Below are 25,639 nucleotides of genomic sequence, written 5' to 3'. Positions count from 1 at the left end.
CTCTTCTACATCAACACGTGTCCCCTCTTCTTCATGTCTCTTCTACATCAACACGTGTCCCCTCTTCCTCATGTCTCTTCTACATCAACACGTGTCCCCTCTTCTTCATGTCTCTTCTACATCAACACGTGTCCCCTCTTCTTCATGTCTCTTCTACATCAACATGTGTCCCCTCTTCCTCATGTCTCTTCTACATCAACACGTGTCCCCTCTTCTTCATGTCTCTTCTACATCAACATGTGTCCCCTCTTCTTCATGTCTCTTCTACATCAACATGTGTCCCCTCTTCTTCATGTCTCTTCTACATCAACATGTGTCCCTTCTTCTTCTTCGTGTCTCTTCTACATCAACATGTGTCCCCTCTTCTTCATGTCTCTTCTACATCAACATGTGTCCCCTCTTCTTCATGTCTCTTCTACATCAACATGTGTCCCCTCTTCCTCATGTCTCTTCTACATCAACATGTGTCCCCTCTTCTTCATGCCTCTTCTACATCAACATGTGTCCCCTCTGCTTCATGTCTATTCTACATCAACATGTGTCCCCTATTCTTCATGTGTCTTCTACATCAACATGTGTCCCCTCTTCCTCATGTCTCTTCTACATCAACATGTGTCCCCTCTTCTCCATGTCTCTTCTACATCAACATGTGTCCCCTCTTCTCCATGTCTATTCTACATCAACATGTGTCCCCTATTCTTCATGTGTCTTCTACATCAACATGTGTCCCCTCTTCCTCATGTCTCTTCTACATCAACATGTGTCCCCTCTTCTCCATGTCTATTCTACATCAACATGTGTCCCCTATTCTTCATGTGTCTTCTACATCAACATGTGTCCCCTCTTCCTCATGTCTCTTCTACATCAACATGTGTCCCCTCTTCTTCATGTCTCTTCTACATCAACATGTGTCCCCTCTCCTTCATGTCTCTTCTACGTCAACATGTGTCCCCTCTTCTTCATGTCTTTTCTACATCAACACGTGTCCCCTCTTCCTCATGTCTCTTCTACATCAACAAGTGTCCCCTCTTCTTCATGTCTCTTCTACATCAACACGTGTCCCCTCTTCTTCATGTCTCTTCTACATCAACACGTGTCCCCTCTTCCTCATGTCTCTTCTACATCAACACGTGTCCCCTCTTCTTCATGTCTCTTCTACATCAACACGTGTCCCCTCTTCTTCATGTCTCTTCTACATCAACATGTGTCCCCTCTTCCTCATGTCTCTTCTACATCAACACGTGTCCCCTCTTCTTCATGTCTCTTCTACATCAACATGTGTCCCCTCTTCTTCATGTCTCTTCTACATCAACATGTGTCCCCTCTTCTTCATGTCTCTTCTACATCAACATGTGTCCCTTCTTCTTCTTCGTGTCTCTTCTACATCAACATGTGTCCCCTCTTCTTCATGTCTCTTCTACATCAACATGTGTCCCCTCTTCTTCATGTCTCTTCTACATCAACATGTGTCCCCTCTTCCTCATGTCTCTTCTACATCAACATGTGTCCCCTCTTCTTCATGCCTCTTCTACATCAACATGTGTCCCCTCTGCTTCATGTCTATTCTACATCAACATGTGTCCCCTATTCTTCATGTGTCTTCTACATCAACATGTGTCCCCTCTTCCTCATGTCTCTTCTACATCAACATGTGTCCCCTCTTCTCCATGTCTCTTCTACATCAACATGTGTCCCCTCTTCTCCATGTCTATTCTACATCAACATGTGTCCCCTATTCTTCATGTGTCTTCTACATCAACATGTGTCCCCTCTTCCTCATGTCTCTTCTACATCAACATGTGTCCCCTCTTCTCCATGTCTATTCTACATCAACATGTGTCCCCTATTCTTCATGTGTCTTCTACATCAACATGTGTCCCCTCTTCCTCATGTCTCTTCTACATCAACATGTGTCCCCTCTTCTCCATGTCTCTTCTACATCAACATGTGTCCCCTCTTCTTCATGTCTCTTCTACATCAACATGTGTCCCCTCTTCTTCGTGTCTCTTCTACATCAACATGTGTCCCTTCTTCTTCACGTCTCTTCTACATCAACATGTGTCCCCTCTTCTTCATGTCTCTTCTACATCAACATGTGTCCCCTCTTCTTCATGTCTCTTCTACATCAACATGTGTCCCCTCTTCTCCATGTCTCTTCTACATCAACATGTGTCCCCTCTTCTTCATGTCTCTTCTTCATCAACATGTGTCCCTTCTTCTTCATGTCTCTTCTACATCAACATGTGTCCCCTCTTCTTCATGTCTCTTCTACATCAACATGTGTCCCCTCTTCTTCATGTCTCTTCTACATCAACATGTGTCCCCTCTTCTTCATGTCTCTTCTACATCAACATGTGTCCCCTCTTCTTCATGTCTCTTCTACATCAACATGTGTCCCCTCTTCTTCATGACTCTTCTACATCAACATGTGTCCCCTCTTCTTCATGTCTCTTCTACATCAACATGTGTCGTCTCTTCTTCATGTCTCTTCTACATCAACATGTGTCCCCTCTTCTTCATGTCTCTTCTACATCAACATGTGTCCCCTCTTCTTCGTGTCTCTTCTACATCAACATGTGTCCCCTCTTCTTCATGTCTCTTCTATATCAACATGTGTCCCCTCTTCTTCATGTCTCTTCTACATCAACATGTGTCCCCTCTTCTTCATCTCTCTTCTACATCAACATGTGTCCCCTCTTCTTCATGTCTCTTCTACATCAACATGTGTCCCCTCTTCTTCATGTCTCTTCTACATCAACATGTGTCCCCTCTTCTTCATCTCTCTTCTTCATCAACATGTGTCCCCTCTTCTTCATGTCTCTTCTACATCAACATGTGTCCCCTCTTCTTCATGTCTCTTCTTCATCAACATGTGTCCCCTCTTCTTCATGTCTCTTCTACATCAACATGTGTCCCCTCTTCTTCATGTCTCTTCTACATCAACATGTGTCCCCTCTTCTTCATGTCTCTTCTACATCAACATGTGTCCCCTCTTCTTCATGTCTCTTCTACATCAACATGTGTCCCCTCTTCTTCATGTCTCTTCTACATCAACATGTGTCCCCTCTTCTCCATGTCTCTTCTACATCAACATGTGTCCCCTCTTCTTCATGTCTCCTCTACATCAACATGTGTCCCCTCTTCTTCATGTCTCTTCTACATCAACATGTGTCCCCTCTTCTTCATGTCTCTTCTACATCAACATGTGTCCCCTCTGTGGAAAGAGACTCTGAAAGTTTCAGGAACAAAGATTCTCTCTCTTTTTGATCCATTTCTATAAAAACCTGTCTGAAAATGAGCTGATCAGATTTTGGTCACTTGATGATGTCATAACGATGTGTTGTCTTGTGTAACCATTAGCCAATCAGCAACCAAGGCAACCCCCCCCCCCCCTTATCACCTGAATCTCCTCCTAGAGCACCATTGAGTTCTTTGTAACCAAATGTCTCTCAGAGGGGCGTGGGGAGGGGCTCCTGGTTTTCATCTAAAGTAACAGACAGAGAATCAGCACTTTGGAAACAGGGCTGAAACAGAGGGGATTATGGGTAATGCTGCAATGATCCGTTTGGTGTTTCAGCCAATCAGAGACAGGCTCTGGATATATCTGAGACCTGTGATGTATTGATGAAGAGGAGGATGATAGGAGACCTTAAGTGTTTTCTCAATGAATCCTTGTCGGTGCAACCCAGCCTGATATTCGTAGTGATTTTCTGAATAAAAGCCCTCAGCTCGTTCTCACTAGGCTCACATGAGACATCTTTACAGCAGCATTCAATTACAAAGTTAATTAATTAAAAAAGGATGCATACTGTACACCTAAAGTGGCGTACAAAAGCAATACTATATATTATTATGAATATATTATATTATACTCATTTACATGGCAGATTCTCAGTGTGATATTAACGGCGTTTTGACACTGATGGAAAATAATACAAAATAAGTTTACATAAAGAGCCAATGGAGATAATTGGCTTATTAAAACATAAATATTTCTATGTGCTCTCATTTTTTAAATATATATACTAATAAGAGAGCTACTGTCTTTTGGCTAGAGTGATTTTTAAATAAATTATAATACAAAATAATGACAAATCAAATGGGAACCTTACCCTCTTTGTTGGACAATAATGTCAAGAAATAGCGTCAAAATGATTTTCTAAATGCACCGTTTCTCAGTAATGAGTTGTGGAAAGTGTTCACTGTTATCGGTCGGATGATGAATATATATATATATTTATAATGAATCTGAATGTGCCTTCTTTAAAGCCCCTGTCCCGAAATTGATACCAGATGGATAAACGATAAAGGAAACGTTCAAATTCGGCTCTGATCGGAACAACATCGGGCCATTCGTGAGGCATCTAAGCCGTCGTATGACCGCCGGTGGAGTTTCTCAGGCTCCGGCAGCAACTTCGTGAGCGGTGGCAAAATCTTTGGCATGCCAACAAATTGCAGAAAGACCTTGCGAAGGTTCATTTTCGTGTTGAATTCGTTTGTCCATTTTGCCCTCCGTGAGGCCATCGTGAGGGCATCCTGTCAAATCGTGTCATCTTCGTCGTTACTTCGTGTGATCATCGATGCCATCGGGCATTTTTCGCGTCACGAAGACAATACGAAGGAAACAAGAAGCTGCCCGATTGTCTTAGGAAGGCAACACGACTACGTGAAGCCCTCGCGATGCCGTCGTGTAGCCATCGTATCATAGTACGATTTGAGTTCTGTGAAACTGAAAAGGATATCACTTTGTTTTTGTTACTTTCGTTGCAGTTGTATGTCTCAAATGTAATTTAGGTTAACTTCCTGTTTTATTTAGATGCTTTTATTTTGAAGGCGAGTTTACGCTGTTGACAGGAAGTTGTAGTTGCTATGGAAACAACATGAGGTTCGGGTGCCATCGTGTGGCCTTCTGTAGGCATCGTACTTGCTTCGGCTGTTGACCGAGTTCGGGGCCATCTTCGTGCGAAATTCACAATTCCATATTCGTGTCCATCTGGTGTCGATGTCGGGACAGCGTGACGCCAGCCTGACCGATTACATTAACGTGTGCAGGATTTATTTTTCCACCATCTGATGTTTTCTTAATTCAAAAATCTGTCCTAAAGTGAAATGTACAACTCTGGAAGTCTTCGTTGATCCTCTTCTCTTCTCAGATGTGGATTTACAGACGAGGATAAATGTGTTTTCAGAACTTGTTGTTCTTTAGTTTGTCGATGTGGAAACAGAGCTTCAGCGCCGGGCCGAGCTTCAGACCCAGATACTTCATGATCATATCGCTCTTCAGGAGCAACAAGGCGTTTCCATCGATCTCCTGGAGGAAGAGGAGGAGGAGGAAGAACAAGAGGAGGAAGACGAAGGAGAAGAAGTTAGATCAACAGGAAATAGGTGAGCAGACAAGATGTGTCAGATCCAATCACTGATATTCTGGATACATTTATATTTGATAATGTAAAGTTAGACTGGAAGTAAGAGTGGAAAAGTACAGATTATACTATAGTAGGCTATAAGGCAGTGATTCTCAAACTTTTTTCAATCATGTTCCCCCTTTGAAAAAGAAATGCAGCCACGTACCCCCCAGCACAAAAACTATTAGTTAGGGAAGAAATGCCTATATAAAGAGGTACAGCACAGCGCTGCACCATCGGTGTCTGAGTTATTAAAACAACAACAGTAACTGAGAAACACTTAAATGCTACATTTCAAATGTTTACAATCCATCACTAAATTCATGGCAAACCAATTTTAACATCATGCAATAACACAGAGACGACATTAGTTGCATTGAACTGATCTGTTTAATAAGTTGTACTTAATATAGTGAAACATGGCTTGAGCTTCACTGAGGATCTTTGTTATTCTCAGTGACAGGAAGGCCACTGCAGTTATTACACTTCGCGTTTTGAAATATGTGTAACTCTGTTAATATAAAACCCACTCTGCTCAAACTTCCTTACATTTCCTAAAATTGGTATTTTTTTTCTTCATTAACATAAAAATAAATCTCACGTACCCCCTGCAGTACTCCAACGTACCCCTAGGGGTCCGCGTACCCCCATGTGAGAACCACTGCTATAAGGAACCATTTAATTCAACAACGATCACTGTTGATTAATATAAACCATCTCAGAGACATTATGAGCAGGTTTATTATCTCTGCCTGATAACTACTTTCAACAAGCGATGTCCTCTTTCGTACATTTAAAATGTTCTAACCTCTTTCCTAATGTATTACCACATGTTGTATCGAAGTCTTTGAGGAACTGGCCCGACTACTGTCTTGATTTACTACCTCAGATTTTATGGAAGTCTATGAAAAAATGCACATTTGCCTAAAAGACGCACCACTTCATTTCCAAACATCATAAGTGTCTTTGGAAAGCTGACATTGAATGTTTGCTTGAACACAGACCAGATCACTTCCAGAACACGTCTCATTGTTTCTGACAGCAACCTTTCTGATTGGCCCGTGGGTCTAAAGCCCGCCCACATTTTAGTAATGTGGTCATGACGCAGCAAATCTGGAGATGTGGGTACGGAGGAAAAGAGAGAGGGGTTTATTTCCTGACACACCGGGGACACACGGGGACACACCGGGGACACACGGGGACACACGGGGACACACGGGGACACACCGGGACACACCGGGGACACACCGGGGACACACCGGGGACACACCGGGACACTCCGGGGGGACACACGGGGACACACGGGGACACACCGGGACACACGGGGACACACAGGGGACACACGGGGACACACCGGGGACACACGGGGACACACCGGGGACACACCGGGGACACACAGGGACACACGGGGACACACCGGGACACTCCGGGGACACTCCGGGGGGACACACCGGGGACACATGGTGATGTAGAGAAGACATCAGGAAGTGCATTTTGCACAATAGGAGAGCTTTAATGGATCCTCCAACGTGGTTTCCACTGGATATTCATTACATCTGTAGTAAAAGTTGAATGGAAAACAATAAACAATCCCCTTACGTGTTTCCTGAAGACGTCAGCGTGCGGTCCGAGGGCCTGAGGGTCTGCGTCTCTGATGAACCAGACCACATCGTCCACAGACCAGGAGGAGGGGTCTTTATTCTGCGGGGCTTTGGACTCCTGTGGTTCTGAAGATGCATTATAACCTCCTGTAAGACCAACACAAAGATTAACCATCAGAGGAACCGTTAGGAAACTCTCCCTGGTCCCCGGCTTGAGCTTCAGCCTCAGGATCCATCTGTGATCCTCTCCATACAGAGACTAGTTCCTGAACAGTGTCCTTCACATGCTGATATCCAAGAGAGGGAGTTACACAGTCACAAGATGGAGGAGTAGAAAGCAGTATTCAATGTTTACTTCAGATTAGCTCCACGTCAGAAATGAGCATGCTTGATGTCTCTCTCCATAGAGGCTGAATCATCATGTTAATCACATAGCTATCATCTGCCTCAAACAGTCCTGATGCTCTTCTAGGTAATCACACATCCTGTCATGTTCACAGCTACAGTTGGGGTACCTTTGTTATCATGTGACTCTCATGTTGGAAGAGTATGTTTAAACACAAGTATCTGTACTTCTTCTTGAGTAAAGGATGTGTGTACTTTTGCCATCTCTAGTAACTGGTAGTAATCTTTATTTCGTGTTTCTCCTCTCACCTGTGCGGTTGCTCTCTATGAAAGAGTTCGGGCTGCTTGACGCCGGCCGGCAGACGCTCATCGAGCCGCCGGAGAACTGCTGCGACGATCGAAACCCGTACGAAGACTTTGGAGAATACGAAGAGCTGATGGAGCCGAAATCCCCGAGATCCATGGAGTACCGTTTACCATCGGACTGATCGAGATGGTAATCATCGGCCGTTTCAGCTGGAGACGAGATCAGAAGCAGAATTAGATCAGAGGATATGGCCATTGTTCGTAATACAAGATACTGAGAGGACTCTTTAAAGTAGAGACTCTACATACTGATATACACCTGAACATCAGCAGGAGAGGACTCTTTAAAGTAGAGACTCTACATACTGATATACACCTGAACATCAGCAGGAGAGGACTCTTTATAGTAGAGACACTACATACTGATATACACCTGAACATCAGCAGGAGAGGACTCTTTAAAGTATAGACACTACATACTGATATACACCTGAACATCAGCAGGAGAGGACTCTTTAAAGTATAGACACTACATACTGATATACACCTGAACATCAGCAGGAGAGGACTCTTTAAAGTAGAGACACTACATACTGATATACACCTGAACATCACCAGGAGAGGACTCTTTAAAGTATAGACACTACATACTGATATACACCTGAACATCAGCAGGAGAGGACTCTTTAAAGTAGAGACACTACATACTGATATACACCTGAACATCAGCAGGAGAGGACTCTTTAAAGTAGAGACACTGCATACTGATATACACCTGAACATCAGCAGGAGAGGACTCTTTAAAGTAGAGACACTACATACTGATATACACTGAACATCAGCAGGACAGGACTCTTTAAAGTAGAGACACTACATACTGATACACACCTGAACATCAGCAGGAGAGGACTCTTTAAAGTAGAGACACTACATACTGATATATACCTGAACATCAGCAGGAGAGGACTCTTTAAAGTAGAGACACTACATACTGATACACACCTGAACATCAGCAGGAGAGAACTCTTTAAAGTAGAGACACTACATACTGATATACCTGAACATCAGCAGGAGAGGACTCTTTAAAGTAGAGACACTACGTACTGATATACCTGAACATCAGCAGGAGAGGACTCTTTAAAGTAGAGACACTACATACTGATATACACCTGAACATCAGCAGGAGAGGACTCTTTAAAGTAGAGACACTACATACTGATATACACCTGAACATCAGCAGGAGAGGACTCTTTAAAGTAGAGACACTGCATACTGATATACACCTGAACATCAGCAGGAGAGGACTCTTTAAAGTAGAGACACTACATACTGATATACACTGAACATCAGCAGGAGAGGACTCTTTAAAGTAGAGACACTACATACTGATATACACCTGAACATCAGCAGGAGAGGACTCTTTAAAGTAGAGACACTACATACTGATACACACCTGAACATCAGCAGGAGAGAACTCTTTAAAGTAGAGACACTACATACTGATATACCTGAACATCAGCAGGAGAGGACTCTTTAAAGTAGAGACACTACGTACTGATATACCTGAACATCAGCAGGAGAGGACTCTTTAAAGTAGAGACACTACGTACTGATATACACCTGAACATCAGCAGGAGAGAACTCTTTAAAGTAGAGACACTACATACTGATACACACCTGAACATCAGCAGGAGAGAACTCTTTAAAGTAGAGACACTACATACTGATATACCTGAACATCAGCAGGAGAGGACTCTTTAAAGTAGAGACACTACGTACTGATATACCTGAACATCAGCAGGAGAGAACTCTTTAAAGTAGAGACACTACATACTGATATACCTGAACATCAGCAGGAGAGGACTCTTTAAGTAGAGACACTACGTACTGATATACCTGAACATCAGCAGGAGAGGACTCTTTAAAGTAGAGACACTACATACTGATATACACCTGAACATCAGCAGGAGAGGACTCTTTAAAGTAGAGACACTACATACTGATATACACCTGAACATCAGCAGGAGAGGACTCTTTAAAGTAGAGACACTACATACTGATATACACCTGAACATCAGCAGGAGAGGACTCTTTAAAGTAGAGACACTACATACTGATATACACCTGAACATCAGCAGGAGAGGACTCTTTAAAGTAGAGACACTACATACTGATATACCTGAACATCAGCAGGAGAGGACTCTTTAAAGTAGAGACACTACATACTGATATACACCTGAACATCATCAGGAGAGGACTCTTTAAAGTAGAGACACTACATACTGATATACCTGAACATCAGCAGGAGAGGACTCTTTAAAGTAGAGACACTACGTACTGATATACCTGAACATCAGCAGGAGAGAACTCTTTAAAGTAGAGACACTACATACTGATATACCTGAACATCAGCAGGAGAGGACTCTTTAAAGTAGAGACACTACATACTGATATACACCTGAACATCAGCAGGAGAGGACTCTTTAAAGTAGAGACACTACATACTGATATACACCTGAACATCAGCAGGAGAGGACTCTTTAAAGTAGAGACACTACATACTGATATACACCTGAACATCATCAGGAGAGGACTCTTTAAAGTAGACACTACATACTGATATACACCTGAACATCATCAGGAGAGGACTCTTTAAAAGATAATTTTGACTTTTTCCAGTATTCAGATTTTTTTTTAGAGTTCTGACTTTCTTTCCGAAATGTACCTTTTACCCTCAGACTGTCTAAATGGAAATCATCGGCCGTTTCAGAGACGAGATCAGAAAGTTAGATCAAAGAACATGTCCGTTATAAAAGCTTATAGTAAGGGATCTTGCTAAAGGGCTGAGGTTCTACCCAGAACTCTTTGCTGCTGAACCTTTTATCACGACACCTCTCCATAACTTCACCCTCACTATAGACGGCTTCCCAGTCCGAACCTCCCCTCACATCCGGAACCTAGGCATCATATCTGCCCAAACCCTCTCCTTCAACCGACACATCAAACAGATCACCAAGACAGCCCTCTTCAACCTCAATAACATTGCCCGTCTACGTCCATCCCTCTCCCCCACTGCTGCAGAAACCCTCATCCACGCCTTCATCACCTCCCGTCTGGATTACTGCAACAGCCTCCTCTACGGTTCACCTGCAGAAACCCTCATCCACGCCTTCATCACCTCCCGTCTGGATTACTGCAACAGCCTCCTCTACGGTTCACCTGCAGAAACCCTCATCCACGCCTTCATCCCCTCCCGCCTGGACTACTGCAACAGCCTCCTCTACGGTTCACCTGCAGAAACCCTCATCCACGCCTTCATCACCTCCCGCCTGGACTACTGCAACAGCCTCCTCTACGGTTCACCTGCAGAAACCCTCATCCACGCCTTCATCACCTCCCGTCTGGATTACTGCAACAGCCTCCTCTACGGTTCACCTGCAGAAACCCTCATCCACGCCTTCATCACCTCCCGCCTGGATTACTGCAACAGCCTCCTCTACGGTTCACCTGCAGAAACCCTCATCCACGCCTTCATCACCTCCCGCCTGGACCACTGCAACAGCCTCCTCTACGGTTCACCTGCAGAAACCCTCATCCACGCCTTCATCACCTCCCGCCTGGATTACTGCAACAGCCTCCTCTACGGTTCACCTGCAGAAACCCTCATCCACGCCTTCATCACCTCCCGCCTGGATTACTGCAACAGCCTCCTCTACGGTTCACCTGCAGAAACCCTCATCCACGCCTTCATCACCTCCCGCCTGGACTACTGCAACAGCCTCCTCTACGGTTCACCTGCAGAAACCCTCATCCACGCCTTCATCACCTCCCGCCTGGACTACTGCAACAGCCTCCTCTACGGTTCACCTGCAGAAACCCTCATCCACGCCTTCATCACCTCCCGTCTGGATTACTGCAACAGCCTCCTCTACGGTTCACCTGCAGAAACCCTCATCCACGCCTTCATCACCTCCCGCCTGGACTACTGCAACAGCCTCCTCTACGGTTCACCTGCAGAAACCCTCATCCACGCCTTCATCCCCTCCCGCCTGGACTACTGCAACAGCCTCCTCTACGGTTCACCTGCAGAAACCCTCATCCACGCCTTCATCACCTCCCGTCTGGATTACTGCAACAGCCTCCTCTACGGTTCACCTGCAGAAACCCTCATCCACGCCTTCATCACCTCCCGTCTGGATTACTGCAACAGCCTCCTCTACGGTTCACCTGCAGAAACCCTCATCCACGCCTTCATCACCTCCCGTCTGAACCACTGCAACAGCCTCCTCTACGGTTCACCTGCAGAAACCCTCATCCACGCCTTCATCACCTCCCGTCTGAACCACTGCAACAGCCTCCTCTACGGTTCACCTGCAGAAACCCTCATCCACGCCTTCATCACCTCCCGCCTGGATTACTGCAACAGCCTCCTCTACGGTTCACCTGCAGAAACCCTCATCCACGCCTTCATCACCTCCCGCCTGGACTACTGCAACAGCCTCCTCTACGGTTCACCTGCAGAAACCCTCATCCACGCCTTCATCACCTCCCGTCTGAACCACTGCAACAGCCTCCTCTACGGTTCACCTGCAGAAACCCTCATCCACGCCTTCATCACCTCCCGTCTGGACCACTGCAACAGCCTCCTCTACGGTTCACCTGCAGAAATCCTCAACAAACTTCAATACATCCAGAACTCCGCCGCCCGTCTACTCACCCACACCCGAATCCGTGAACACATCACCCCATCCTCATCAAGCTCCACTGGCTCCCCATCCCCAGATAATCCAGTACCAAATCCTCCTGATGACGTACAAAGCCCTCCATAACCTGGCCCCCCCACCTGACTGGCCTCCTCCACAGACACACTCCCACTCGCTCCCTCCGCTCTGCTGCTGCCAACCTCCTGCCCCCTCCCCCCACCCGGACCGACCTCAAGTCCTGGGGCGACAGAGCCTTCTCCATTGCTGCACCCACCCTCTGGAGCTCACTACCCCAATCCATCAGAGACTCTTCCTCCCTCACAGCATTCAAAACATCACTCAAAACCCACCTGTTCAACACTGCATTCAACCACTGACCCCCCCCCCCCCCTATTTTCTGTTAATCTCTTTTTGCATTTTTCTTTGTTTTTGTTGTTGTTTTTTATTCTCTCTCAAAGCGCCTTTGAGTGTCTAGAAAAGCGCAAAACAAGTATCATGTATTATTATTATTATTAAGACATGTTTTCTTAATTGAAGTTCCTCCTAGCCAGAACTCCCTCAAAAACTATTAGGGCGTTCACACCAAGTTCTTTTCCCACAATAGGTCAGGAGAACTCTTTAGTTCTCATGAACTAAGTACAGATCGCGTTCACACCGGAATAAGTCCCTGGGGGTGGATTAGGCAAATGAAGCCGCTGACGTCACTTCTTCTTCTTCTGCTTTGGGTTTACTGGCAGGCCGCAAACAACTTCACGGCGTATACTGCCACCCGGAGTCCCCGGCCGGAAGTCCCCGGAGTTGGGGACTGGCTTCAGACTGTACTCATCCATGCTTCTACTGCGCTGGGCTAATGCTAATGCTAATAATGCTAATGCAAGGATAATAAAATGGCGGCTTCACAAAACTTTTTGGGAGTTTTACGGGGCGTGGTTTGCAATCCGCCCAGCCAATCAGGCATAGGAACCTTTTTCTCCCACGAAAGTACCTGCTCTCTAGCAGGGACGGAAAAGGGGGTAAAAATGGTTCTGATGAACTCATTTAGTTCCGGCTCTTTTTGGTGTGAAAGCAAATATATCTGAGTTCTGATGAACTATTGTGGGAAAAGTACTCCGGTGTGAACGCGCCAAAAGATTGGGAATGGGAGTTTTTTTATAAGACTAAAACATTAAAGACCATTAGAAATAATTTCCATCCAAAGAATCGGTTTTGAAGAAAGGATCTTTCTCAGAATTATGATTTGTTTACAGAATCCTGTCTTTTTTTATTAGAATTTGAACATTTTGTCAGAACTATATATTTTCTCCGAATTTTTACTCATTTGTCCAAAAAATATTTTTACTTTTCTCAGAATTCAGAATTTTGACTTTCTTTCAGAAATGTGACTTTTTTGCTTCTGAATTAAATGTTTTTTATCAGATTGGTATTCTTTTTCCGAATGTTGACATTTGTCCTAACGTCTGAATATTTTCCTCATGAAGTTTCTCTTAATTTCAGAATCCTCTCTACCGTCGGAGGCGTAGGCGCCCGTGCTGATTGGCTGATCGCTGAACAGGTTTTCGCAGTGCAGAGAGCGGCAGAGTTTCTTCAGGAAGCGCAGCACGTAGTCGATGCTGTTCACCACCGGGAGGCTGAGCAGGTGCTGCTTCCCGTCAAACGTGGCTGCAAACAAACAAACACACTTTAAACAACATCACAAATATGATAAATGTGGCCAAAAGATTTCATCACGATATTTGCAGGTTTGAAAATGTGTCGCTTCTATGTTAATCTTTCATCAATGCTTTTTTTTGGATAATGAAAACCCCTCAAAAAGCGATTGTAGGAAGTTGGAGGTGTAGTCTGTAACCCTGAAGGTACAATAGCATAACAACAACAACAACAAAATATTCTAACAATTATCATTAGTTGTTGCCTAGTCCATTAATGCTACACAACAACAACAACAACAACAACAACAACATCATGACAAAACCAAACAAAAACCGTGGTACATGTTTATATTCTCCAATTGTCCCTACTACATTTCTCGTTAACCCAATAGGACAGAAACGCCTTGACGGAATCTCTTATAATTGGGCACCACCAATGACTTGGACTTAAGGATGAAGTTGTTATAATTTGAAGGTCAAAGGTTACATCCATCCCAATCCGTGTGACGGTAATATCTTGGGAACTCATTAATGGAATTTCTTCAAATTTGGCCAGAAAGTCAGCCTGGACCCGAGGCTGAACTGATATAGTTTATGGTCTGAGGTCAGTGTGACCTCGCAAAACCCTACAATCGTTTTGGGCCATAACACAAGAATGAATACGCTTAATATGACAATTAAAGGTCCCATGTCATGGCCATTTCCACTGATCATAGTTCCATTGTTGAGCTCTACTAGAATAGATTTATATTGTGCAATTTTCCAAACTCACATTGGTTTCTCAGAATCTCTGTAAACTACGTGTATTCACTGAATTTCACTCTCTGCCTTTAACGGCTCGTTGTAGCTCCAATAGCTCCAGCCCCCACCCTCCCTGTGAGCACAGTGTGCTCTGATTGGTCGGGACGTTGTGAATCGCGCTGAGCTCCGTGGAGGTGTTGTTTCCTTGTTTAGCGAAACACAGCCAAACTCACCCTGAGCACACACAAAGTCACAGCCGAAGTAAAAACAATAAGTGTGGCTTGATATTGAGAAAGAAAAGGGTTGATAAACGCTGTGAGAATGGGTCTGCAGAGAGAATGGGTCTGCAGAGAGAATGGGTCTGCAGAGAGAATGGGTCTGCAGAGAGAATGGGTCTGCAGAGAGAATGGGTCTGCAGAGAGAATGGGTCTGCAGAGAGAATGGGTCTGCAGAGAGAATGGGTCTGCAGAGAGAACGGGTCTGCAGAGAGAATGGGTCTGCAGAGAGAATGGGTTTGCAGAGAGAATGGGTCTGCAGAGAGAATGGGTTTGCAGAGAGAATGGGTCTGCAGAGAGAATGGGTCTGCAGAGAGAATGGGTCTGCAGAGAGAATGGGTCTGCAGAGAGAACGGGTCTGCAGAGAGAATGGGTCTGTAGAGAGAATGGGTCTGCAGAGAGAATGGGTCTGCAGAGAGAATGGGTCTGCAGAGAGAACGGATCTGCAGAGAGAATGGGTCTGTAGAGAGAATGGGTCTGTAGAGAGAATGGGTCTGCAGAGAGAATGGGTCTGCAGAGAGAATGGGTCTGTAGAGAGAATGGGTCTGCAGAGAGAACGGGTCTGCAGAGAGAATGGGTCTGCAGAGAGAATGGGTCTGAAGAGAGAATGGGTCTGCAGTGAGAATGGGTCTGCAGAGAGAATGGGTCTGCAGAGAGAACGGGTCTGTAGAGAGAATGGGTCTGCAGAGAGAATGGGTCTGTAGAGAGAATGGGTCTGCGGTGAGAGAGAATGGGTCTGTAGAGAGAATGGGTCTGTAGAGAGAATGGGTCTGTAGAGAGAATGGGTCTGCAGAGAGAATGGGTCTGTAGAGAGAATGGGTCTGCAGAGAGAATGGGTCTGTAGAGAGAATGGGTCTGTAGAGAGAATGGGTCTGCAGAGAGAACGGGTCTGTAGAGAGAATGGGTCTGTAGAGAGAATGGGTCTGCAGAGAGAATGGGTCTGCAGAGAGAACGGGTCTGTAGAGAGAATGGGTCTGCAGAGAGAATGGGTCTGTAGAGAGAATGGGTCTGGAGAGAGAATGGGTCTGTAGAGAGAATGGGTCTGTAGAGAGAATGGGTCTGTAGAGAGAATGGGTCTGCAGAGAGAATGGGTCTGTAGAGAGAATGGGTCTGCAGAGAGAATGGGTCTGTAGAGAGAATGGGGTCTGTAGAGAGAATGGGTCTGCAGAGAGAACGGGTCTGTAGAGAGAATGGGTCTGTAGAGAGAATGGGTCTGTAGAGAGAATGGGTCTGCAGAGAGAGAGAATGGGTCTGTAGAGAGAATGGGTCTGCAGAGAGAATGGGTCTGTAGAGAGAATGGGTCTGCAGAGAGAATGGGTCTGCAGAGAGAATGGGTCTGCAGAGAGAACGGGTCTGTAGAGAGAACGGGTCTGCAGAGAGAACGGGTCTGTAGAGAGAATGGGTCTGTAGAGAGAATGGGTCTGCAGAGAGAATGGGTCTGCAGAGAGAACGGGTCTGCAGAGAGAACGGGTCTGCAGAGAGAATTTCGCCGCGATCCCAACTGTCTGTTATCAGCCTGCAGCCAGGGAGGAGAGATCAGCAGAGCTGCCTGCACTGAGTGTGTGAGGAAGTCCGTGGATTGGTCAATTTGGACCAATCAGCGGGGGCTTAACGTAACGGCTCCGCGGACGTAACGTAACGGTTCCACGGATTGGTCCATTTCGTTCCAGGTACGGTTGACGTCATGCGTACCCGGAAGAATCAAATGGACAGTGACGTATCTCCAACGAGGCGTTTTGGGGAGGTATTTTCTGTGTTAGAGTTTTACTCGCTACAGGGTGTACTTTGAAGGTTTTGACTCTGCACACCGTTTACATGCATAAAAACCTTCATAACAACAAGGGGACGGGTACTAACCGGAAAAGCATGACATGGGACCTTTAAAACAAATTGACACAGTCGGTAAACACATCTTGACGCATAAGCTCTGTTAAGCGCCTCGATAAACATTCATCTGTTTGTCCTCTTTCAATGTACTTATTTATCTAAATAGTTATCACCTTAATAAACTGTATTTCATTTAATCTTGCTGTACAATATTTCATTTTACATTCTGTTCTTGTACATATCATATTCTATTTACATGTATAGACTTCTGGCACTATTTTGTATTTGTATTTTATTATACATGTTGTATCGTTGAAGGAGCTCTGGTCAGAAGAGCACGGTAGCTTATGTGCAAGCTGACATTAAGACCTTTGAATCTTGAATCATAAGTTCACCGACGAGTCCAAGTGGAAATTTGTGCCAATATTTTAAGGATTTTTGGGATATTACAAGAATAAGAAGAAGTCACAAAGATATTTCACTATAGAAATCCTATCAGTTCATCCTGATGTCCAGGTAAAGATTTGTGCAAAGTCTGAAGTCATTTCAAGGCGTTCTTCATATATTGGGGAGGAAATGGAATCAAACCACTAAAATCTCAGTTTATCCTCGAGTCTCAGTGGGCAATCTCCTCCAAACTTTGTGAGCATTATATATTTTTCTCAGAATTGTAACTTTTTCTGATTTGTTTTTGTGACTTTTTCTCATTCAGATTTATTTTTTGAATTTTGACTTTTTATCAGAACTGTATTATTTTTGTGAATGTTGATTTTTTTTTTTTACATAATTTACTATATATCTCAAACTCCTCATTCTCTATGAGTGCCTTTTCAGGTACAGTGGTAAACAAAGGGGTAGACGATGTTGGACGAATAGAAAGCAACACCTGAGGGAGGTCTTTGTACAACACCTGATATCTTTTCTCCCCCGTAGCCCTGGGTGAGCAGCGTGAAGACGGTTTTCTGCAGGAAGGCGCTGTCGATGCAGCCCTGCACGGCCTGCTGGAGCACCACGGAGGGTCGGTCCGGCCCGAAGTGATCCGGCAGCTGGAGGATCTTCTTCCGGTCCAAGTTAGGACCCGTGTTGGCTTGCTTGTTGATGTAGATGCAGACTGGAGCAGGGACACACAGGGGAAAGAGATACTTGATTATAGTTTAGGGTAAGAGATAGAAAGACATGCAGCTAGGGTCCGCAGGTTGGAGTAGAACCCGAGAACTACTTTAATGATCTTAATGGGAACAGTTGGATGTTCTGAGGGAGTTGTATGAGGTTAATTGTAAGTGTGTGATGTTAAGCAATGTTCTGCTGCGGACGCTTTTGCACAATTTTATTGCAATATTTGATGCACTTTTTTCTTTTTATGTTGTATGTAGCCTTGGTGCAGGAGCCTAAGACTTACAAAACAGCCTATGGGTCCTTTGAACATCAGTGTACACTATATCTGTTGTGCTAGCAGGGTGAAATCAAAACTTAGCTGTGATTGGTCAACCTCTTACGGCCCGTCCACACAGCGGCGTGCGTTGAAAGCTTTACCATTCACTTTGAATGGGTGACGTCACTTTGAGCCGAACTGCATTGTGGGAAGCTCGCGGCAAAAGTTGAGCAATGTTCAACTTTTGAAGCCTCGGCAGAAGCGTCAGCCAGTCGAATCATATGCCAGTACGAGCTCTAGCCAATCAAACCGCTGCTTGTGTGTCAGGGAGATTAAAGTGATTGGTTGTTGGTCGAGTTTCAGACACGCCCGCCGGCAAGCTTCAACGCACGCCGCCGTGTGGACGGGCCGTTAGAGATGTCCCGCCTCTTAGCCTATCACAGACAATGTGTTGGAGCGCTAGCCAATAGGAGCGCCAGCGTTAGTGATGTCACTATGTTCCGGGAGTTAACAAAGGAGTCCAATGGAGGTGTTTCAGGCAGGGGGGGGGGGGGGAAGTCCCTTTGGAGGGAACAGGGATTTTAGCCTCTGCAGACCTAAAACCTAAAAATGTATTTATTTAAACCTGAACAGTTTTAAATGGAGCAGGAGTGTTCTGTAGTGATGTCACTATGTTCCAGGAGTAAACGCAGGAAAGGGAATATCGTTTTTTAATGTTATTTTCTTCAAATAGTTATTTATCTGAGTTTTTATTTTTGATGTATGCACCACAACATCAAGTCAAATCTCTCGTATGTGTCAACCCACCTGGTGATAAACCTGATTCTGATTTTAAAAACATACACTTGGGTACAGGGTACTGCTGATCAGCATTAAAGGTGTATTTGGTGTGTTCCTGTTACCTGTGAGCACCTGGGGGGTGGCAGAGTGCGGCACGGTGGCAGCGTCCTGGGGGATGGAGCTCATGTCGGGCTCGGGGGTGCTGCTGGGGGGGGAGACGGCCAGTGGGGTCATCACCATCCGGGGTTTCAGCTGCAGGAGAGAAGGGTACGCATTGTTGTTGGTATTTCAGGCGTATTATTGATAAATCCACAAACGTATCGTCTTCATTTACATTATTTCATTTCATATTCTGTTCTTGTACATATCTACGGAGCCCTGGAGGGTTCATAGAGAGAAATAAATAAAACGAGGCCATGTTTCATTCATTTGTGCACATGATATACTTTTTTGTGCGCACGAGATTACCGGTGCGCCAAGTAGGAAGAGGAGCACAGGAGACAACCCTTCATTGCAGACTGTTATGTTTACGTGGGAAATGGCAGTGCATACATTATTTGAGATATATTTCAAACTCGACTTCATTTTAGGGACATTTCGGCCAGGGGTGTAGAGCTATTTGTTCAAGCACCGGATTCGCAAAACAGGAGAGTAAACCAGTCTGCCTTGATCTATGAATTCATGTCCGTGACTCTCTCAGTATCTGCTGTCAGCGCGCAGAGAGCTGTGTCTTCATCGTGTTTACCTTCAGAACAGAGATCGAGGCTGCTACGTTTTAGCCACACACACACACACACACACACACACACACACACACACACACACACACACACACACACACACACACACACACACACACACACACACACACACACACACACACACACACACACACACACACACACACACACACACACACACACACACACACACACACACACACACACACACACACACACACACACACACACACACACACACACACACACACACACACACACACACACACACACACACACACACACACACACACACACACACACACACACACACACACACACACACACACACACACACACACACACACACACACACACACACACACACACACAACACACACATTATTCCCCCTATTACTCGTTTTATGAAGGAGATGTCCGGTCTCCAGGGCGCGTGATGTGTAAATAACCAATTTGTGTTCTGTAAAACTGACAAGGATATTACTTTGTTTTTGTTACTTTCGTTGCAGTTGTATCTTAAATGTAATTTAGGTTAACTTCCTGTTTTATTTAGATGCTTTTATTTTGAAGGCGAGTTTACGATATTGACAGGAAGTTGTTGTTGCTATGGAAACGTGAAATGCTACATGATGTGTGTTGTGTTCGGTGTATGTGTGTGTCCGACACCGGCATTTGTTTTCAAATGACCATGAACAGTAATTTACACACATCTGGCTAACTCCATCTGTGTGTTCCCAAGTGAAAGAAGTTCGTTTACTCTTAATCTCGATGTAGGCTAGAGTGCTAAATGCTGTCGGAGTGCAACGGAACGAACGCCACTATCATAATGTCTTCTGAAAACAAATGCACACGTGCGCACATGCGCACACACACACACACACACACACACACACACACACACACACACACACACACACACACACACACACACACACACACACACACACACACACACACACACACACACACACACACACACACACACACACACACACACCACACACACACACACACACACACACACACACACACACACACACACACACACACACACACACACACACACACACACACACACACACACACACACACACACACACGTTACCTACTGTAACCCCAGCTTCTATGAGTAAATGGCTTCGCCCTCTAAGGCTATTGCTATTGGGTAATCCCCCTGCGCCCCGCGCAGCACTGAAACACTTGTAGTCCACGCCCACCCGCTAGGTGGGCCCCACCCTCGGGCCTCCTTCCGGTATAAATAGGAAGGAGGCCCGGCAATCTGCTCCCATACAAAATAACTTTTCTTCAGCTATTCGTAGAGCCAGTGCGGCCCAGCGCTTAGAGGGCTGCGCCATTTACTCATAGAAGCTGGGTTACAGTAGGTAACCTCAGTTCTATTTCGTATATGGCTTCGCCCTCTAAGGCTATCGCTATTGGGTTAAGGGCGAAGCATGATGTAGTCTGCGCCCCACTGGGTCCGTCCAGCACTAGAAGCACAGACACACCTGCTCAATAACACCCCCTGCCTGTTGTGCCATGCGTAATGGCGCATCACCGTCCCTGGAACATAGCAAAACATGCCTGTCTTCCCGACGGGGTGAAGGCTGGGAACAATACATACCGACCGCTGTGAGAAAGTAGAGACGAAGGTCCCACCTTGCCCTGCGATCATAGAGGGGGAACAGCAGCTCTCTGCGTATCTCGGACAGAGGAATGCCGCGAGCTCTGCAGGTTATTAACCAAAAAGTTATAACCACCAGGCCTCTGCAGCGAACCCTGCTGCCTACTCATCAACAGATTGGAGGCAGCTGGCGTAGTTACCGCGCTCTGCAGTTTATTAACCGATAGATTAAAACCTGCAGTCTTTTGTAACGAACCCTGCTGGCTATTAACCGATAGGTCATAGGCAGCTGGTTCACCCAGAGTGGGGGATATGTGAGACACATTTGAAACTGATGACTCAGACAAAAGGTTGGGAAATGAGCTTTCTTCCTCTTTATTTCCCTCACAATCCCCCCCAAACCGTCAAGGCCGGCTCTGCTTCCTCGGCGGCTCTCGTGGAGCAGACGACGAGCGGGAATACCTCGCTCGTCGTTGACCACCCACTGGTGGGGGGGCGGAGGGGCGGGACGGTGCCCCTGCCGACGGACGAATCTGACGCCTCGCCTGCCGCTGGTGCCGCTGAGGCTTCGCTGCAGGCTGGAGCCAGCCAACGTGCTGGCGGATATCGTCCGCCTGCTCCGCCGCCGCCTTCATGGACTCCACCATGGCTAGGAACTGGGGTCCAAACAGCCCGTCCGGGCTGATCGGAGCGTCCAGCAAGACCTTCCTGGCTGGCTCTGTAACAGCCGCCTGTTGCAGCCATAGGTGGCGCTGGATCTGCGTCATCCACGCAGCGATCCTCGCCTGGGAGACAGCCACGGATGCGCACAGCGTGAGTGCCGTGCTGGCCGCCTTGCCGATCTCCTCCGCCTCCTCTGGAGCCACTGTGGTGGACCGCTCCACCAGCGTAACCACCGAGTTGGACAGCAACGCGATGTTGTTTGCCGCCGCCGACGCCTGAAACGCACATTGGTGCGCCCGGTCAGCCTGGCAGGCGACATACTGGTCCCTGGGGGAGGCCAACGTAGGGCGTCGTCCGGCGATCAAGTTGGCCTGCCTAACCCCAAAGAACGCCGTCAGGCTCGGCTCCAGAGCAGGGGTGGTTGGGAAACCATCCTCCGTGAATCCCTCCACCTTAGTGAAGGGAACAAAGGTGGCCACCGGAGCCCTCAGGGTCCTCGGGTTTGCCGCCGCCCCCTCCTGGTACCTCCTAATGGCGGGGAAGCGCGGCCAGACCGGGTCACTCCTGCCCGTCTGAACCCGGGATCTCCAGCATGATGCCACCCAACGCCGGCAGCGCCGTGGCAACGGAGAAGGTGACCGCGTGCTCGGCCGCCAAACCCGCACCGACTCCGTCTCCCCGTCCGGGGGAGAGGGGGAGGGGAGAGCCGCATGGCGAGCCATGGAGGGAGACGGGGTAGGAGTCGTCCGAGACAGGCTGCCGTCCCTGTGCTCCTGGACGGGCCAATCGTCCTCCTCGGCCGCTAGAGCGTCCGCTCTTCGCTTCCTGTCGGCTGATGGGAGACGGGCACAATGCGAGCAAGCGACCTGCTGGCTGAGAGCCGAGTGCTCTGGCCCCAGGCAGGATTCGCATATCGCGTGTAGGTCATAGCTCGTGATATAACCCGTTTTACATGAGGGACAATCACGGACGCAGTTGTTGCTCATGACTCAATTCCTGTGCTTCAGTAACTGCTGGTTTGCTGAAGAAAAGAGGGAGCAGATTGCCGGGCCTCCTTCCTATTTATACCGGAAGGAGGCCCGAGGGTGGGCCCACCTTGCGGGTGGGCGTGCCGTGGACTACAAGTGTTTCAGTGCTGCGCGGGGGCGCAGGGGGATTACCCAATAGCGATAGCCTTACAGGGCGAAGCCATATACGAAATAGAACACACATACACGCACACAAACATACACACACAAACACACACACACACACACGTCCTGGCGACCGGACATCTTCTTCATAAAACTAATAATATGGCGTAATAATCGGCAATTTATTTATTCTTCTCTATGAACCCTCCGGGGCTCCGTACATATCCCATATTCTACTGACAATTTTTATTTTGTATTTTATGATATAGGTTGCATTGTGGGAGCTCAGGTCAGAAGGATGTCATTGCCATGTATCCGCTCTGCTGAGCATCTGATGATAACACCTTTGAATTGATTCTGTTTGTAACCCTTTCATTTACACACACTTTATCATTAAAACATGCAGGAAAGGACCTTTTATGACAGATGTCTTGGTAATATAAGTGGCCTTCTTTATCCTGTAGAAGTTAACATGCATTTTATGTACAAAAACAGACTTCACATTATTAAATCCCTTTTGGGCTTTAAAAAAAAACCTAAAATCTGAACAAAGCCTGCAGATGTGACCCCTCTCTGACACAACATGTGCAGGGCATGATCCTATGTACACATGCATTATTAAACACACACACACACACACACACACACACACACACACTCTCACTCTTCCCCCTCACTCTTCCCCCTCTTTTGGGGCACCAGTGAGGCAGCGACTTATGTCAATAACATTTATCACATCTACAGATATCTTAGTAATGTGAGTGGACTTTCTGTAGCCACTATTATCCTGTATTAAGATAATGTCATTTAAACAGCCTTCTGCAGAATGAAGCATGCATATTATGTACAAAAACAGACTATATTTACATTATTAAATCCCTTTGGATCCCAATCTCTCTGACACAACACAACATGTGCAGGGCATGATCCTATGTACAACACATGCATTTTTAAACACACTGCACCCCCCCCCCCACTCTCTCTCACACACACACACACACACACACACACACACACACACACACACACACACACACACACACACACACACACACACACACACACACACACACACACACACACACACACACACACACACACACACACACACACACACACACACTTCCCCCTCGCGTATCCCACCTTGAATCCCGGTTTTCTGCCCCTCTTTTTGGGCACTTTGAGTGGAGGCAGCGACTCGGGGTAGCGGCTTGTTGTGAAGTCCATCTTGGCGTTGTTCCGGAGGGGGGGTCGGCCTCTCTTTCTGCCCGGGATCTTGCCCCCCAGGCTGGGGAGGAAGGAGGGAGACACTGCAGCCGATTGCATCTCTCTGTCGTCTGGGTTCTGAGCCGCTGCTGCAGGAACACTCATCTGGAGACAAAGAGCAGAGCTGCAGAACACACCATGCTACTCCGCGATATCACACACACACAGCTATTAGCTTCATCATAGCATGCATTAGCTTCACACACAGAGGGAACTGAGCTACACACATGCTAAACAATAATGATGCTCCTCCTCCATATGTTACACAGCAGCAATTAGCTTCATTTACAGACCGGAATCCTGAAGCACCACTGATGCTCCTCTATAAAACACAGCATGCATTCGCTTCATTTGTTGAGGACACTGAGCTGTAGAAATGCTACAGTGATCCCCCTCCTCTAACACAGCATGCTTTAGCATCATTTAGAAAGGGAACTGAGCTACATACATGCTAAACAATAATGCACCCTGATGCTCCTCCTCTGTATATACCACACCATGCATTAGCTTACTTTAAAGACAGACATACTCAAACACAATGCCCCTGGTGCTCCTCTATAACACACCATGCATTAGCACCATGTTTAAAGGGAACTAAGCTACATACATGCTAAGCAGTAATGCACACTCCTCCTCGCAGAGCATCATGTGCAGACAGACAGATGCTACAGAACAATGCCCTCTCCTCCTGTCAGCAACACAGCATCCTTTACAGAGAGGAGCAATGCAGCATTTAGCAGAGCAGCATCACAACACAAAGGCAGCCATGAGGAGGAGGAAGAGGATGATGATGAAGAGAAGGAGGGTTATTTCTCTTTCTTGTTGTACCTGCTGTCTTCTGTAGTGAAAGCAAAGAGCCAAGCCCTTTAGTGTGGATGACACAGAAACTACAGAGCTGCTTTCCTGCAGACAGCCATCCTCCGCTGCTCTCCGGCTGCAGATTCTCATTAGACTAATGCATTCAGCAGGGAGAGAGGGAGAGGGGGGGGGGCTTCACCATGGAGACCCAGCTATGAATTACCATTACGATGACAGCTTCCACCCTAATCTGTAAAAACCAGGAGAGCAGGAGAAACACATCTCTCATGCAGGACGAGTGGATGTTTAATACAGGATGCCATATTTTAAATACCAGAAAGTGCAGCTGTCAGATGCTTCTGTTTATAAAGCTATGTTGGGCAAACTCCCGTATTACATCTGTTCTCTGGTAAA

General features: G+C 46.4%; 1 protein-coding gene across 3 annotated transcripts; it reads right to left on the bottom strand.

Moving 5' to 3' along the window:
• Positions 1-3,526: 3,526 nt before the first annotated feature.
• On the bottom strand, positions 3,527-25,387 carry LOC117545163 (sex comb on midleg-like protein 4). 3 transcript variants are annotated; one of them, XM_034214851.1, is made up of 8 exons: positions 25,256-25,387; positions 24,305-24,532; positions 19,127-19,256; positions 17,763-17,963; positions 13,867-14,019; positions 7,661-7,867; positions 7,005-7,153; positions 3,527-5,311 (listed from the first exon to the last, which is right to left on the bottom strand). In XM_034214851.1, the coding sequence occupies exons 1-8, from the start codon at positions 25,373-25,375 to the stop codon at positions 5,186-5,188; spliced, it is 1,314 nt and encodes a 437-aa protein (XP_034070742.1). In that variant the 5' UTR covers positions 25,376-25,387; the 3' UTR covers positions 3,527-5,185. The 3 variants fall into 3 exon arrangements, with proteins under 3 accessions (XP_034070742.1, XP_034070744.1, XP_034070743.1); XM_034214853.1 differs by lacking the exon at positions 25,256-25,387 and adding an exon at positions 25,035-25,219; XM_034214852.1 differs by lacking the exon at positions 25,256-25,387 and adding an exon at positions 24,940-24,969.
• Between the last annotated feature and the right edge of the window lie 252 nt (positions 25,388-25,639).

Source organism: Gymnodraco acuticeps, unplaced genomic scaffold, assembly GCF_902827175.1.
Source record: "Gymnodraco acuticeps unplaced genomic scaffold, fGymAcu1.1, whole genome shotgun sequence".
Classification (NCBI taxonomy): Eukaryota; Metazoa; Chordata; class Actinopteri; order Perciformes; family Bathydraconidae; genus Gymnodraco; species Gymnodraco acuticeps.
Note: the sequence above shows the minus strand (reverse complement) of the source record. Positions and strands in the feature narration are given on the sequence as shown.